The sequence below is a fragment of the Protopterus annectens genome, chromosome 13.part0 (assembly GCF_019279795.1).
Source record: "Protopterus annectens isolate FY-2018-M chromosome 13.part0, PAN1.0, whole genome shotgun sequence".
NCBI lineage: Eukaryota > Metazoa > Chordata > Ceratodontiformes > Protopteridae > Protopterus > Protopterus annectens.
This window is the reverse complement of record NC_056747.1, coordinates 393,921,558-393,937,361: the sequence shown is the minus strand read 5'-3', so window position 1 is coordinate 393,937,361 and position 15,804 is coordinate 393,921,558. Positions and strand designations below refer to the sequence as shown.

General features: G+C 39.4%; 1 protein-coding gene across 1 annotated transcript in view; it reads right to left on the bottom strand.

The window, feature by feature from the left end:
* Positions 1-15,804, bottom strand: part of GRIN3B (glutamate ionotropic receptor NMDA type subunit 3B) — a 688,331-nt gene that overhangs the window by 375,430 nt on the left and 297,097 nt on the right. The window contains exon 2 of the mRNA XM_044054013.1: positions 6,693-7,291. Coding sequence (XP_043909948.1) covers positions 6,693-7,291 — 599 coding nt within the window. The remainder of the gene's footprint in view (positions 1-6,692; positions 7,292-15,804) is intronic.

Sequence of the window (15,804 nt, the reverse complement as noted above, 5' to 3'; positions counted from 1 at the left end):
GTGCTGTTTTCACTTTGCTGTCCATTGCTACCGGAATCTTCCTAGCTGGTCTGACAATTGGGCTTACTTCATGGTTTAACTTCATGGAATATGTGACAGGTAGTTTACCAAGCTTGTCTTTGAAAATATCAGCATATTCATGAAAAATATTCTGTGTAAAACTATTGTGGTTGTTCAGACTTATATGGTGGACGTCCTCGTTAAACTGTCTTTCAGGCCTAACAGTGACTGCACATGTCTTTTGATTATGTAAAACTGCAAGTCATAGCTGTTCCCAGCAGAATGGCATGCGAGAACTACTGCGCCATCAGTTTGAATCTCTTCACCACCATAAACACAAGTTTTGCACACTTTGCTGAGTCAAGTTTCTCACCAGTTTTTACTTTGGCAGACATTTGTGCTGATAAAACATTGCACTTGGTTCCAATATCTACTTAAAGCTCTACAGGTTTCCCATTAATCCAAACAATACAAAATATTTCACCCTTTGCTGCCAACTGAAAGTCTACTATATTAACAGTTTCATCAATCACAGAGACACCATCAACATAAAAAGTTTACTCACGGTTTTCTATCTGATCTACCAGCTTCTTTGAATGCTCTCTTTTATTAAAAGATTGTGCCACTTTAGACTTGCAAAGCCTTTTGAAATGATTCCACTTTTTACATTTGTGACACTGCTGACCAAAAGCGGAGAATTTTTCTCGTTTAGGTTCATGGTTGCCTCCACATTTACAACAGTTAACGTTAAGGTTGTTTGTTGTGGCCGCATTCGGTTTATGGTTAGAGTTAGAAGCTGCAACACCCTTTGGTTTATATCTCCATTTGCACACAATCTTATGTTGCATACTATCAACATTCGCACTGCTAGTTACTGCAAGCACATTTTTCTCATCCGTAAGCATATTTCTGTGCTTTTCTGTAAGCTCATATATTTGACAAATCTCTATGGCTTTGCTCAATGTTAAATCACTACGTCGAAGCAAAATCTTTCTCACTGCATCGCTATTAATACCACACACAAGTCTGTTCTTTATCAACTCAGCTTGCAAATCACCAAATCTGCACATTTTAGCTTTATTTCTCAAGTCGGTAATATATGCTGCTATAGTTTTAACAGGCTTTTGATTTCTTGTGTAAAATATGCGCCTTTCCATTTTAATATTCATTTTAGGATTACACATTTCTCTAAATTTACATTTGAAGCATTCAGGGTCTTCCCGCTTTTCAGCCTGTATCACAATTTGGCAGCCCCCCCCCCAACCACATACACAGCAGGTACCTACACAAATGAACTTTCTCTCTCAATGGCTTCCGAGCCTGCTAAATTAAGAAGTATGAAGGCTTTTGTATGTGCGTCTTTACCAGAAAAGCAGCCTGTATGAAAATATCACATTCTTGTTCAAACACTCCCCATTTCTCAGCAATACTGTTATGTAACACCAGCGGTTCAGGTCTGTGAAATCCCTCTGTCATAACAACAAAATACATTTAAATATAAGCATAGACTAGGTACTTGTAATTATGTTCGAATACACAACAATCAATTTGAAAAGGCTTCACTTTGACACTGCATATTCTGCAAACATTCCAAATTCCAGAAACTTTGGATACTTACAATAGCTTTAATTAATGTCAAAAAGTACTGCAATTTTGAAGAAATGCGGTTGTTTTATCCCTTTCATATATTTTAACACTTCAAAAATTATTTAAAACACTTTTGTATTTATTTCGGATACTTTCATCAGTATGTCACAGTTCTGGACATTTTGTTTATCTTGGTAATTATTTTGAATGTTTTGAATGCTTTGCTATATATTCAGTGACTGAAAAAATCATTTAAACAAGTTTAAGTACCTTTGAATAACCACTGACCTGTTTGTGAGTTCATTCTGGTATATTTCTCCACTTTTAACTGTGTGTCTTATGGCTTGTGTGCTGCTTCAGCTTCAGATCCCATTCTGGCACCATGTTGCTTGTCTCATGTAATCAACAGAGACGATGAAGTGGTGTATGGGTTCAAGATATTTATTGTAAATAAACATGTCAGGAACTGTAATTAGAACTTGTATTTAAGCTAAGTGATTCAGTCAATACTTCAAACACACTCACATGACGCATGTGCATCTCCACTCCTGACTGCATTCACTCTGACTGACTGTACAAAACAGCACTGTTCTTGCACGTGCTCAGTACTTATATGCAAGTGCTATCTAGCTACAGTGGCTGAATAGGAACAATACACTCAATGATCTACAAGGTTCATACTAGGCATCTCATCCAAAGGAGGACACACTCAGGAGTGCAGCACCGCCATTCCCCCTTAATGTACACAACAGTATCAGCAACAAATCTACAGCAATCTATCTGCATGACGTGGGAATAGAACCCACAGCCTTTTACACCAAAGACAGGTATACTACTTATTGTGCTACTAACACTGCTTTCAAATGCACAAACACTGGTGGTCATTTGCTAAAGAAAACAACTGCACACTGAAAACAGACTTAGCATGAGCAACAGTAAACTTCTCTTCAAACTCAAATTCCTTCAAAATGCTCTAAAAATCTTTACATACCTCTCAACCTCTTAGCATAAGAAATCTGGGCAAAGCCGAAGATAATGTGGGGACAAAGGCCCAAAATCAGGGACGCTTTTCGTTACTGGCCTTAGAAACTTATAAAGTTGCTGGAATAACATGTTTGGATCAGCATGCATTTTGATGGATCCAAATGTCTGTCTTTATTAAGTGACTTCGGTGTGCCCCCCCCCCCCAGCAACGAGCCCAAGGCAACTGCCAAGGTCGCCAAATGTTGGACTGGCTCTGCTTTCATAACACAGCATACCCTTTCAAAGCTACCTATTAGTCCAGCATGTACTGCTGTACCTCCTAATACTGCTGCCCAGATATCCAATATAACTTTCAAACACTATGTAACTAAGCAAACAAAATGCTGGAATGCCTTTAAGATAACACAAGCTTATATCTGTAGGCATCTAGGTGAATTAGGATAGATTGCTTGTATGTTTATAAATTACTTTATTTTGTTACCATGTAGCTGTGGCTTAAAGTGCACATTTTTGCACTGCTCTCCCCAACACAATGTGGCCACAAATTCATGCTGGAAAAGTGCAGGAGTACGCATGTCACATGACTGCAGCTCAGCTCTCTGTTGTGCTACTTGCAGTTCAGGAATCACATTGTAAGCACAATTCCATTTTGCTCCTCAAAAAAGTAGCACAATCTGTAGACGAGATTTAGGAGACTGTCAGTTTCTAATGGTCTCACTGATGGGCTACCATATGCTGCATGAAGAAGAGCAAGATTATGCTTTACCTCCCACACAGCAGTTACTGGAAGAAACTACTGCATCTCTGACATGGTGCTTCAAGAAAATTGATGCCTGATATGACCTGTCTGATACTCTGTCCTCAGCTCAGGTATCACTAGGATGGGGAAACAGCACTGGCACCATTTTCAAAACCTGCAGTCTGGAATTCCTGATTATCTCTGTGCACAGGAAGCAGAGGTTATACAATACTGCCCTGAATAGTGTAGCAAGTGGGTAGCATTGTACTTCTCTCTATTACCTTGATATGTCTATGACTAGTGTTGCTATTAGGAAGCATTTGTGAAGGTCAGCTTAGGGAATATGTGTTTTCCATTGTCTAGATCTTCTATGGCAAGCAGATATGATTGTTGTACTTCATGAAATATGAAGAATCTTGCATGGTTCTGCAAGCACCTGCTGTAAGGTGGGGTTACACTGTACTACTTTATGCTGTATTCATACTATTCGGTGTGGCCCCATATGTAATTGTGCTATTTTCTGAGTATAGATGGTAACGTATATGCAGGAGATACACACTTGCATGCCATCTGTCACATGGCCAAGGGGACACATACATGAGACTGGGACTTGTAAATGTTGTTCTAACCATCTCTCCTTACTTTCATCATACTGCTTTGATTGACTTTTTTTTACTTTAACATGAGCAGAATGAGATAATCACATCATCCACTTCTGGAGGCAGGAGAGCCTTGTGGTCAGTGATGGTTACTTCTACTCAGAAGTGTTGATGTCTTTGCAATATATTCACTCTACTGTTAGGACGCATTCTCTTTTGGCTGACTTCCAACTATGTCTCCTCACTACAGCTCCAGATGACAGGTTTCCCCAGCAGACACCTCTGTCACATCCTAGCCCTGCTGAGGCTGTGACTGAAAAACATGAGGGTGATGAGGCTGGCAGCGCCTTATTGGAAGGGTCCTAACCCCTCACAGGCAAATAGCCCACCAGTATTCTCTGAGGTGGCCCAGACACAGCTAGAGTGGGGAGTGGAGGCTGTGGTACACAGAGCAATGAGTAGGTTTGTGGCCTAGCTGGATAGTCTCCTGGACCAGGCTGTAGATTTGTTCAGGAGGCCAGACCCTACCATTAGGGAACTGGGGGGAAGGTATGGTCCATACTAGTGGCCACAATGATCCATCTCATGGTGCTATATCCCAGCAATGTCCCTTTGATCTAGGGAGGTAGATGGCATGCTGCCATTCATACCCCATGTCCCATACTCTGTGCTGAATTGTCCAGAAATGTAGCTAGGTTATTTAGCACCCCCTCAACCTAGAACTGACCACCAAAAAAAATAAATAAATAGTTCATCCAAAGTTCTAAACAGTAACAAGGAGCAAGCTCCATGTTAGAATTAAGTTACTAAAACACATTAATTTCAACAGCCACAATATCAGACATAGATGTTGAAATGGATCCTGACACTTTGCTCGTGCCCATGTGGTAGGTCTCGTACAGTTCTCTTGCACTGTTAGTCATGCCCCCTGACACTGTGAGCCTGTGTCAGACACCCTTTGCTCCACCCTCATTATGATACTGGCATTGTATAACTCTCCCCACTCCTCATCACTATTGTTATATCCCACTAATGTCACCATCCATCCCATATCTCCTCATCCCCTGTTTGTATTCTTCTGCATGTGTCTGTCCCAAATGCTCTTCCCTACCTACTTTACTTTTCACCCTTGCTTCCTTCCCTTCTCTCTATATAAAATAAAATGGGTTCCTACCCCTGAAAAAAGTTAACCTCCTCCCTTATCTTATACACTCTTATATGCTGTCCTTTTGTGTGACCCTCTGCTTCTGTTATCCCATATTCTAACTTTCCTGAGTGCCCTTTCCTGTTATGCATCTCAAAGAAATGTGAACACTGCAACACTGCAGTTGCAAATACTGAAAGGCTGTGTAGCTGCCAAGTGATTCATATGCAGCCTCAATACAACCCGCTTTGCTTTATATTTCAAATGAATCAGTTTGAAATTTCACACGTTCTGTTCTCTCACAAGATTATGCAATGTGATGTGTTACCATTCTGTGGACAGAGTGCTGTTCTTTTGGGTTTTGGGTTCAGTGCACTAGCAGCCTACTATAGCAATAACCCATGCCTGGGTGTGGGTAATGCTGGATTTACCCACAGTTGGTGTGGTTTGGTCATGAGGTCGAAGCCCAAGTGACCAAACAAAGCCAACCGTGGGTAAATCCAGCATTACCCACACCCAGAAGTGGGTTATTGCTATTATACAATGACATTATTTAGGAAAAAAAATAATTACTTTTCTTAAATAATGGCATTGTATAATGCCTCCTTGCTGCCCTTCCACAGCTGTCTGGTATTCTGCGGCAGTTCTGATGTACTGCGCATGTGTATGCCTACGCAGTACATCAGAGCTGAGGGCAAAAACAACAGTGAAAGCAAGATCTCCATTGCTTTTTACTGTTTCGCTATGTTAAATGGGTTCAACATAGCGAGACAGCTTTAGAGTAAGCAACGGAAATCTCCGTTGCTTATTTTAAAGCTGTCTCGCTATGTTAAACCCATTTAACATAGTGAGACAGTTTTGAAAAAAGCAACGGAGAAAGCAAGATCTCCGTTGCTTTTTACACACTGTCTCGCTATGTTAAATGAGTTTAACATAGCGAGACAGCTTTAAAAAAAAGCAACGGAGATCTCCGTTGCTTTTTTAAAACCTGTCTCGCTATGTTAAACTCCTTTAACATAGCGAGATAGTGTTTTAAAAAAGACTTATACTAATGGAAAAAGTCCGGGCGACCGGACCTTTTTCCATTAGTATATGTCGATTTACAACGTGCACGCTGACCAATCAGCGTGCACGTTTTGGAATATTAATGAGGGGTCATGGTATAATTGTATGGTTTCACTGCAGAGATGTCAACAACTTCATAGTTGTATCACTGCTCATTTTCCTACTTGGCAATGCTGCTGGTGGCACATAAGTGCTGCACGTCTCAGTATGAATATTTAATTCCTCTCTGTGTTGCAGCATGGTGTCACGTAGCTGCACAAGTCTTGCACAGAAGTACAGTGGAGCTATACAAATCCTGGCCTTAGTCTACCAATAACTGACCTATGGTTTAACTAACAAACAGTAGCAAAGTATCCTCTAAAAACACAATAAGTCTGAAGTGTCACTAAAGCTCCTGATTTAAAGTAACCAGATTATTAACAGGTAGAAACTGCTGCGCATGGGTGCTTTTGGAGGTGTTTAATTTAAACAGTAGTTATGTAGCCTCCAGCCATGAAGGCATGCCTTTGTGAACCAAAATTACATGTGACTACAAATGTGCAGTACCTGGAGAATTGACTGTTTAATGGCTTACCTTGATAGATACTGACCCGAAGATATTGTTCCTTCCATATGCCTGTCATTGCAGTTTACCATGCTCTGAATAAGGGCCAGGTCTGGCCTGATGTACACTGCATTTGAAATGGCTCTAGTTATTAGTTCAATGGCATCCTGTATAAAATGCTCAATGGATGGTTCAAACACCTTGCCATAAGCCAACAGCCCCAATGGCAGGCCTTCAGTCTGTAGATCCTCAGCACTCACTGGATGGCCAACCATCCAATGAACATCCTGCATTAACAAGCCTGAATCTTGTGCCACCTGGAAGACCAGCTTGGATGTCTCTTTTTCACAACCAAAGAGCAGAACTGATGAGGCAATGTCCTGTAGATACTGGAAGTTTTCCTTCAGGTAAGGAACAACTTGAGCGTGACTTAGCCTTGTCAGATTGAGCACTTTCCTGAGTTGGAATGTGTCATTGTGTGTCAAAACATCAAGCAAGCCTGTGATATCCCAGTTGTGGCAAGTGATCGCAATGATGTCATACCAGCTATTTGCCTGAAAAACACTAAGAAGCAGATCCACCGTGGTGTTGTGAGAATGCCCCATGGTCATCTGCAAATGGAACGGGTTCTAAAGAGCAAGAAAAGCACACCGTTAGCACTACACAGTGACGTCTTGGACACTTGACCATCTATAACCTACAAAGCTCTAAAGAAACATGGTTATTAGTCATTAGCAAGAATTTTTAGTTACTTAGTCAAAAGGTGCATTTATCAAAATAATACATTGCCACAGCATCCTTATGTATATGAGAAAAGCATTTATTAAATCAAGTCAGAGTTATTATAATGTTCACCCATGGAATGTATCTTTATTCAGCCATAATATGAAGTATTTGTTGATGCACATGTTATTTAACAAAATATTTTCCCTGCAAATGGAATAATTTCTGGCTTTATTTTAATTTTTTTTTGCTATTATTACTAAAACTGCAGTGGTCCTTCAGTTTGGAGACATCGAATGTGTTTTAGACTGTTAAATGCTTTGCAGCAGACGAAATGCTGCTGCTGATTGACAGAAACCAATAAACGTGAAGTTCTGCCCTTTGACATGCTGCTATCATGTGTGAAGACTATGATGGGGCTAAAGGCAGTGTAACACTGAGTCACCATTCACGCTAAACATTTGCAATATTTACACCAAAATGCAATACTACTAGTGTTCACCACTGGGTTACTAGGTCCGTCTCAGGATATTAGGATTTTTAAACCACTGGTATGCTGGAAATACATAATGACAGATGAACTGTGTACATGATTAATGGTGCAACAAGGACCACTCTACCATCGTCAATTTTAATTCCACTCACTAATTTCTCCAAGTCCTGAAGAGCAAGTGTTAGAGTCAGGCTAACTAGAAAGTAAATATTGACTTGGTTATGAAGCTAGTGATCCTGACAACTGGCCAGGGCTACAGGTACAAATTTGAAGAAGAGTCTCCTGTCTTCTAAGGAAGAATGAGAACATGATGCTCCCTTATTTAGACTTGGGGTGGCTGCAAATGCTTGAGTCTCTATAGCAACTCTATGGAAAGGTGGAAGGTTAAAGACTGATGCTCTATAATGAATGACTTTATGTATGTATGTGTGACACCCCACCACTAGTGCAATAATCAGCCTCAGTCCTCACCACTAGCACCAGTGGGGGATGTAAGTTAGGAAGATGACAAGTACACACACAGTATTTCCAGATGCAGCTCTCTGCATCAAGTGTAATTTCCCTTAAGAGAACACAGAGATCACAGATTGTCTGGGGCTGGTTTCTCCCACTTTCTCCAGATCCCCAGTAAGACTTCCCACTAACACAGCAATAGAGATGAGATCTCAACTGATTGACCAAGCCAAGACCTCCAGTGCCGTCTCTGTCCAACCAGTACTTCATGTCCCTGCCCAAGTAGCTGACACACACACTCTTTGAGGTTTGAGTTACACACACACACACACACACACACACACACACACACACACACACACACACACACACACACACACACCTGGGAAAGACTGGCACAGGTTTACTAGCTATGCCCCCCTTCTACCCAGACTATAAGGTAGTTTCCCCGGATACCAGTCACTCCTTATCAGCTACTTTAAGGCCCATAACAAAGGGTGCCCCATCTTACTGTGTAATCTTACTATCAATACAAATGGTTGTTTGACCAAGAGCAAGGCTATTAGAAGTGGCCTACACAGTGTCACCAAATAAATATGCAAGTACTCTCAGAACTTAAATATGTCTCACAAAGATCAGCCACAATGTTGTTGTGTCTTTTAGCTTTTCCTGGTTAGGGGTTGCCACAGTGGAACTCCGGTCCGCTAATGATGGGCAGTAGATTTTTACGTGCCGAGTTGCCAGCCCTGACGCACAACCTTCAACGAAGGTACGCCCATTCACGCATGTCTCCACACAGAAGACACTTTAGCTGAGAATTGAACAGGACAACTTCTTACTGTGAGGCGACAAAAGATCAGCCACAATGAAATGTTTAAATATATTTAATAATAAATAATAAAAGATCATGACAATACTAAACATATATGTACGGTGATATCAGAGTTCCAAATCACAGAAAATATTTAAAACAACATGGCAGGACAGTCTCAAATAAATAAAAAAAATATGTAAGCTAAGCTTTGCTGTATTCCTGACTATATCTAAAAGAATTATACTGTACCCTAGTACAATTACTTCAGAGCAAGCACACCAGATATGGTGAGTGGATCTTGATGTCAGGTCAAAAACAAATACAGAATACTGTCTCTCACTAAGAGACTTCCCAAATTAATATCTCAAATATTGCTGCTTGGATAGCTGGCAGAATGATATCATTTGTTATCATCTGACTCTATCCCAGGTAAATCCCCACTGATGTAACTGGTAGCATTTAGCATCTACCTGTGAAAATACGTAGACCTCAGACCTCTGGCAAATGGTGAAAGTCGTAAAATAATAATAAAAATAATTTACATTCCTCTACATTTAAAGACAATACAAAAAACTTCTGTAGTACTGACATTACATCTCCTGTTGCACTGAAACTGAAAGATAACATCTTTTTTTATGGCCCAGCCATAAAGTAATTTAATTTCAACTATTTTTCTGAAGTTTTGCAAGTTAACCTCCTGTGTTCCAGTTTCCCCTGTTAAAATATATACATTTAAGAGTTACAATAGTGTATATACATTTCTGTTCTTTTCCAGTAGGATACATCTTTAAGCTCAGTACTTTGTAAAATACCTTTTCAACACACATTTCTGTACCAGCAGTTTAATATACACATAACATGCAGTTCTAATACAGTTGTAACACAAAATTCCAGATAGCTGGGCTGGCCTTATCTCCTTTTGTTACACTTCTATGTAAATCATGTTAATATTCACAAATGACATATAACTATTTACAAAATTCGAGATAGCTGGGCTGGCAGTATCTCCTTTCGTGACAGTATGTATGCATGTATATACTTGCTGCCTATTTCACAAATTATCTGGTAGTCTAAGCAATAAGCAGCCTTATATAAATGACCTTCTCTCATTTTAACAGACACATTCTAATTCATACAGGAAGGATTTGATGTAGAAGGTCTAACACAGGTTACATCACAGCATGATGGAACGAATCCCAAAGTAAGGAGAAACAGGAAGTTCAGGAGACATCTGAAGAAGAAATATGGACATGGCAAAGAAAAAGAGATTTAATATGGTGTAATATCTATGCAAAGGAGAAATCAAAACTAATCAATACAAAAAGAGCAGCACCAAATATATTTGAAGAGAAATACAGGCAAAGGAATCCAGACATGGAAAACTTTACAATACAAAAAATAAGAAGACAAAGAGGAAAAGTAGAAAAGGAGATCAGTAATGGAGAAGTTAAAGAAATATAAACTGAGATCATGAAGTACCTACAAAGTGAAGGATTCAGTGCAGAAAATATAATTCAGAAAGCACCACAACATGACAGAGCAATGGAACTCGAAATTAAGGAGAAATCAGTGGAATGGGAAGCAATTGGTCAGGTGCCATATGAAGATATTTTGGAACCTTCCACAGAAAAACAGTATAAACCCCCACTTGAAGCTGGGCAAGCAATTTATTGATGACCCAGAAAAGTTTTATAGAAAATTGGAAAATAAAAAGTATCTATGAAGATCCTGTGGAACATAACAAAGATGCTAAATGGATAGAAGAAGTAAAAAGAAAGAACAAGAAGTTTAAAGGTACAGGATAGGAAATGGGATGAAATAACAGCCAGAGAGATTGAAACAAAGTTAAGAAAAGCCTCTAAATGGAAAACCCCAGGCCTAGATGCAGTACCTAACTTCTGATTAAAAGTATTAACATCTTTGCATGAAGTTTTAGCCATGAGTAAGAATTATTTATATGCGCACCCCGACCAGACACCAGCATGGCTAATAACAGGAAAAACAATGCTTCTACTTAAGAGTGAACCTGTAAGCTACCCTAAAAATTGTCGACCAATAACTCGCCTTCTGATGACGTATAAACTATGCACTGGAATTGATGCCGACAGAGTTTACATTCACTTAGAAGAAAACTTAATTATGGCAACAGAACAAAATGCAATAAAAGAAAGTCATACGGAACAAATGATCATTTTTGTTAAATAAAGTCATAGTGGAGAACTGTAAAAAGGGGAAGAATTTAAGTATGGCCTGGATTTTCTACAAAAAAGCATTTGATAGTATCCTACATTCATGGATAAAAGTGTGCTTAAAAATGTATAAGATACCCCTTACACTGATTGATGACCATGAAACAGTGGCAGTCCACTTTGCAATTTAGCCATGTTAAAGGACAACTTATTATTTCAGGGATAAAAATACAAAGGGTGGATATTCAAGGGTGACTCTCTGTCACTGCTGCTATTCTGCCTTGCCCTTAATTAAGCTGTCTACTTAACAGCTTAGGTCAGGGCTATAATTTGGCTCCTAGAAAACAACAAAGTGCAAAGGCTTCTCATCTTCTGTTTGTCAATTATTTGAAACTGTATAGCTCATCAGATGAGGAAATGAAAGCACAACTGCAAGTTGCCAAAACATTTTCAGATGATATAAGTATGTCATTTGGTCTTGATAAATGTGCAAAAGCAACCTTTAAAGCAGGAAAACTGCAGCACCAAGAAAACAACAGTTTGGGACAAGAATGTAATATAAAAGAATTTGAGCAAGAGGGAGTGTATAAATATTTGGGAATTGGTGAAGAGTCAACAATAAAACATGGGCAAAGGTGAATAAAACTTAGTAAGGAGTACTTCAGAAGACTTAAATTAATCCTGAAAACAGCTTTGACATCAAGGAACAAAAACCAAGCTATAAACCTATTTGCTCTTCCTGTCCTAAATTACAGTTTTGGAGTGATTGATTCACCCTAAAACTTGCTGGATAGATTAGATAGAAAAACAAGAAGGATGCTTCATACTCACCAAATGATTTATAAAAATCAGTGCATGCCAAGATTATATATTCCCCGTTCTGAAGGAGGGATGGGCCTCCTTGAAATTGATTATATATATAGATCTGCAATTGTGGGACTCCACACATTTCTGCTGACCTCACAAGACCCAAATGTAGTGAAAGTTTTGAAACATGAGGAGAATAAATCTAAGATGACTTCCCTACTTGGGCAGAAACATACTGGTGTCAAGCAGAATGGAAATACAAATCAGGCAGCAACTGAATGTGCCAAAAAGCAAAAAGAAAGACTATAATGTGAAGGACCAGATGAGAAGGCAAGAAATGTGTAAAAAGCATAAATATAGTTGCAAGTATAGAAAACTTCTGGAGGAACCTCATGTTGATCAGGAGTGAACCCAGGAATGGTTAAGGACAGGTGAATTTAATCCAAGAGATGAAAGGTTAATATCGGAGGTCCAAGGTAGTGGGCAATGTACACGTTGGTTTACAAAGTCCATTGAACATGTGGGAGAAACAGACAACTGTAGGTTTTGTAAAACAGAATTGGAAACAGTTGCACACCTTATTGCTGGTTGCAACATACTAATGGCAGAAAGACTGTATACTGAAAGGCATAATAATATGGCAAGACTGTTGCATTGGGAATTGTGCAAACATTATGGTATTGAACTGGCTGAAAAACACTGGAAATATGAGCCACAAGGCATCATAGAAAATGATGACGTCTACATAACATGAGATTTCCCATTACCTACAGTTCAAAAGATAGATGCTAGAAAACCAGATATAGTGGTCCAAGAAAATAAGACAAAAGTAGCACTGATCACTGAAATGGCCACACCCAGTGACTACAGTGTCCTGTATACAGAGAAACACAAAGTCATAAAATATCAGGATGTGGAAGAAAGATACCCAGATATTTCCAACAGTAGTAGGAGCAACGTGTCTTATAAAGAAGAGTCTACAATGCTATTTAAATACGATGCTAATGCATGTAACTCTGTACGAATTGCAGAAGGAGTCATTGCTGGGCACATTGCGGGCAGTGCAAAGAGCACTTTTGCCTGACATCAAAGAGTGAAACAATACTAATTTCATGAGCTTTAATTGTACTTTGACTTTGACTTAGGAATAGGATCATTTACCGTCATGGTATTAGAAGCCCAAATGATTTGGAGAAATTAAAAAAGAAGGAGAACATATTTCAAAATGTAAAACAGATGAGTACAATGTCAAACACATCACCAAATCACAAAGGAAGAAGATTAGAGGGTATAGATGACTGACAACTATTTTGCCATGTCCCATTCAAACACAGCCAGCCAGCTGAATTAAGGTTTTAGGCTTCAGTGCATGCATCCATGCAGGAGGAGACCCACTACACCCCCCTTCCCACTTAATTATAACTAAATTTAAGGTAGCAAAGTCACAGAGAAAGTATAATTTCCAATGTCTAAGGCTAGTGTGATAGTGTGATCAGGATCATATAACTTTCAATGATAATTCTGCTAACCACACACCTAACTAATGTATGTGTGAGAGCTCTGGGCCTGATTCCAAGAGATTTCTCTCAGTGTAAGTGACTTACTATGGTGTAATACACAGGTGTAAGTCACTTACACCAAGAGCATATCTTTTGGGATCTGAGTGTTTTGTGTGTGTGTGTGTGTGTGTGTGTGTGTGTGTGTGTGTGTGTGTGTGTGTGTGTGTGTGTGTGTGTGTGTGTGTGTGTGTGTGTGTGTGTGTGTGTGTGTGTGTGTGTGTGTGTGTGTGTGTGTGTGTGTGTGTGTGTGTGTGTGTGTGTGTGTGTGTGTGTGTGTGTGTGTGTGTGTGTGTGTGTGTGTGTGTGTGTGCGCGCGTGTGTGCGTGTGTGTGTGTATGTGCCCGTGCACGTGCATAAGATGGGTGCAGCAGCAGAACTGCAGGTATTCTGTTGGACTGTCCAGTACTAGACATACCGACTTTGGTGATGAAAAAGAAACAAGTCACAGGACAGAGCTCTCAGTTTAGGACTCGATGTCCCCATTTCCCATCTGCACCTATGTTCATGAATGGGCTTTAGGCGGTGACCAGGCAGACAAAATTGTAGATACAAGCAGCAGAATTGGGGAGCTAATCAGCACAGCCTCTGTGATGGAATAAGGAGCTTGGCAATCTTGGACTAGAGGGGTCCAGTGTGTTGAATTACGCATTTACTGAGCATGCCTGGTGGGCATCTTCCAGGGATGTTATACTAGGTATGATCTATTGGGAGGAGACACTGGAACAAACCCAGGACACTCTGAAGAGCAATATCTCTGATACAGCCTAGGAATGCCTGGAGATACCAAAGGATTAATGAGGAATGTTGTTAGAGATAGGGACATCTATCCTGCCCTACTCAGCTTTCTATCCCTATGACTTTGAACAACACTAGCCGCTTTAGAAAATACTTGAATATGGATGTGTATGCAGTCATGTTTGTGTGTGTGTGTGTGTGTGTGTGTGTGTGTGTGTGTGTGTGTGTGTGTGTGTGTGTGTGTGTGTGTGTATCTATATATCTATATATGTACACACACACATACATATGCATTACATTAAAGTGCTCAAGCACTCAATTGTTCAAGTGCTTGAATAATCAGCTGGACTGTTCGAAAATTAATTTTTAGAACTTTGCTGCTGTTAATGTGCTCGAGATCACGGTACAGTAGAGATCAGGAGTATACCCTTCCCCCGCTGTAGTGTATTCTCAGAGTCAGTATATATAATTAGCAGGGCATGATGGGGGTGCAGGGGAGGATTGGTCGCCTGCAAAAAGAATAGATTTATTTTTTTTAAATCTGTGATTTGATTTTATATGTAAAAAGAGAAAAAGGATCCAACTTACGTAAACCAAAAAATCAATAAAATCCAATAAAAAACAAAATCACTGTCCATAATGCCACTGTTTAATATGTAAAAAATATTTTTAAAAAAAGTTACTGCTTTTATCTCTAGCAGGAGACTTCATCTCTTTCAGTCTTTTTCTGTCAGTGTTCTGCCTGTTGATATGGTGATTGTTAAATATTTTAAGGACACACACTCACACACACACACACACACACACACACACACACACACACACACACACACACATATATATATATATAGCTGTGAGCATGCATGCAGATATATCATGGATCATAAATATTATATAATGGGCTAAGAAAACCATGTATTCTGATTTGCCTAAAGACATAAGTAAACTATGTTGAGCACACATTTCAAAAGAAGTCTCTCCAAATGAATTAATGAGTAGCAAAAAAGAAGAAAACTAAAAAATGTTTTTTGCACTACTTTAATACATGCTGAGTTGCATAGTGGAAAATATTCCCCACACTGGTACATGAGTGGCATGAGCACAATGGGCAAGTTGTACTTGTTCCTTACAATGGCCTGTGCATGCAGTGATGTCTATTCAGCTCTTGCAGTAGCATATTTATTTGTGTTTGTTCACTGGGATGGTCTGACTAGGCCATGCAAGACCACTTTTCACTGGAGGTCTAGGAAGAAAGGTTCCATAAAAAATACACATCATTGACATAGATAAAACAATATTTCTGCAACATTATAAAAATTGGCAATATACAATGTTTAATGAAAAAATGCATTAATAACTGACAGATAAT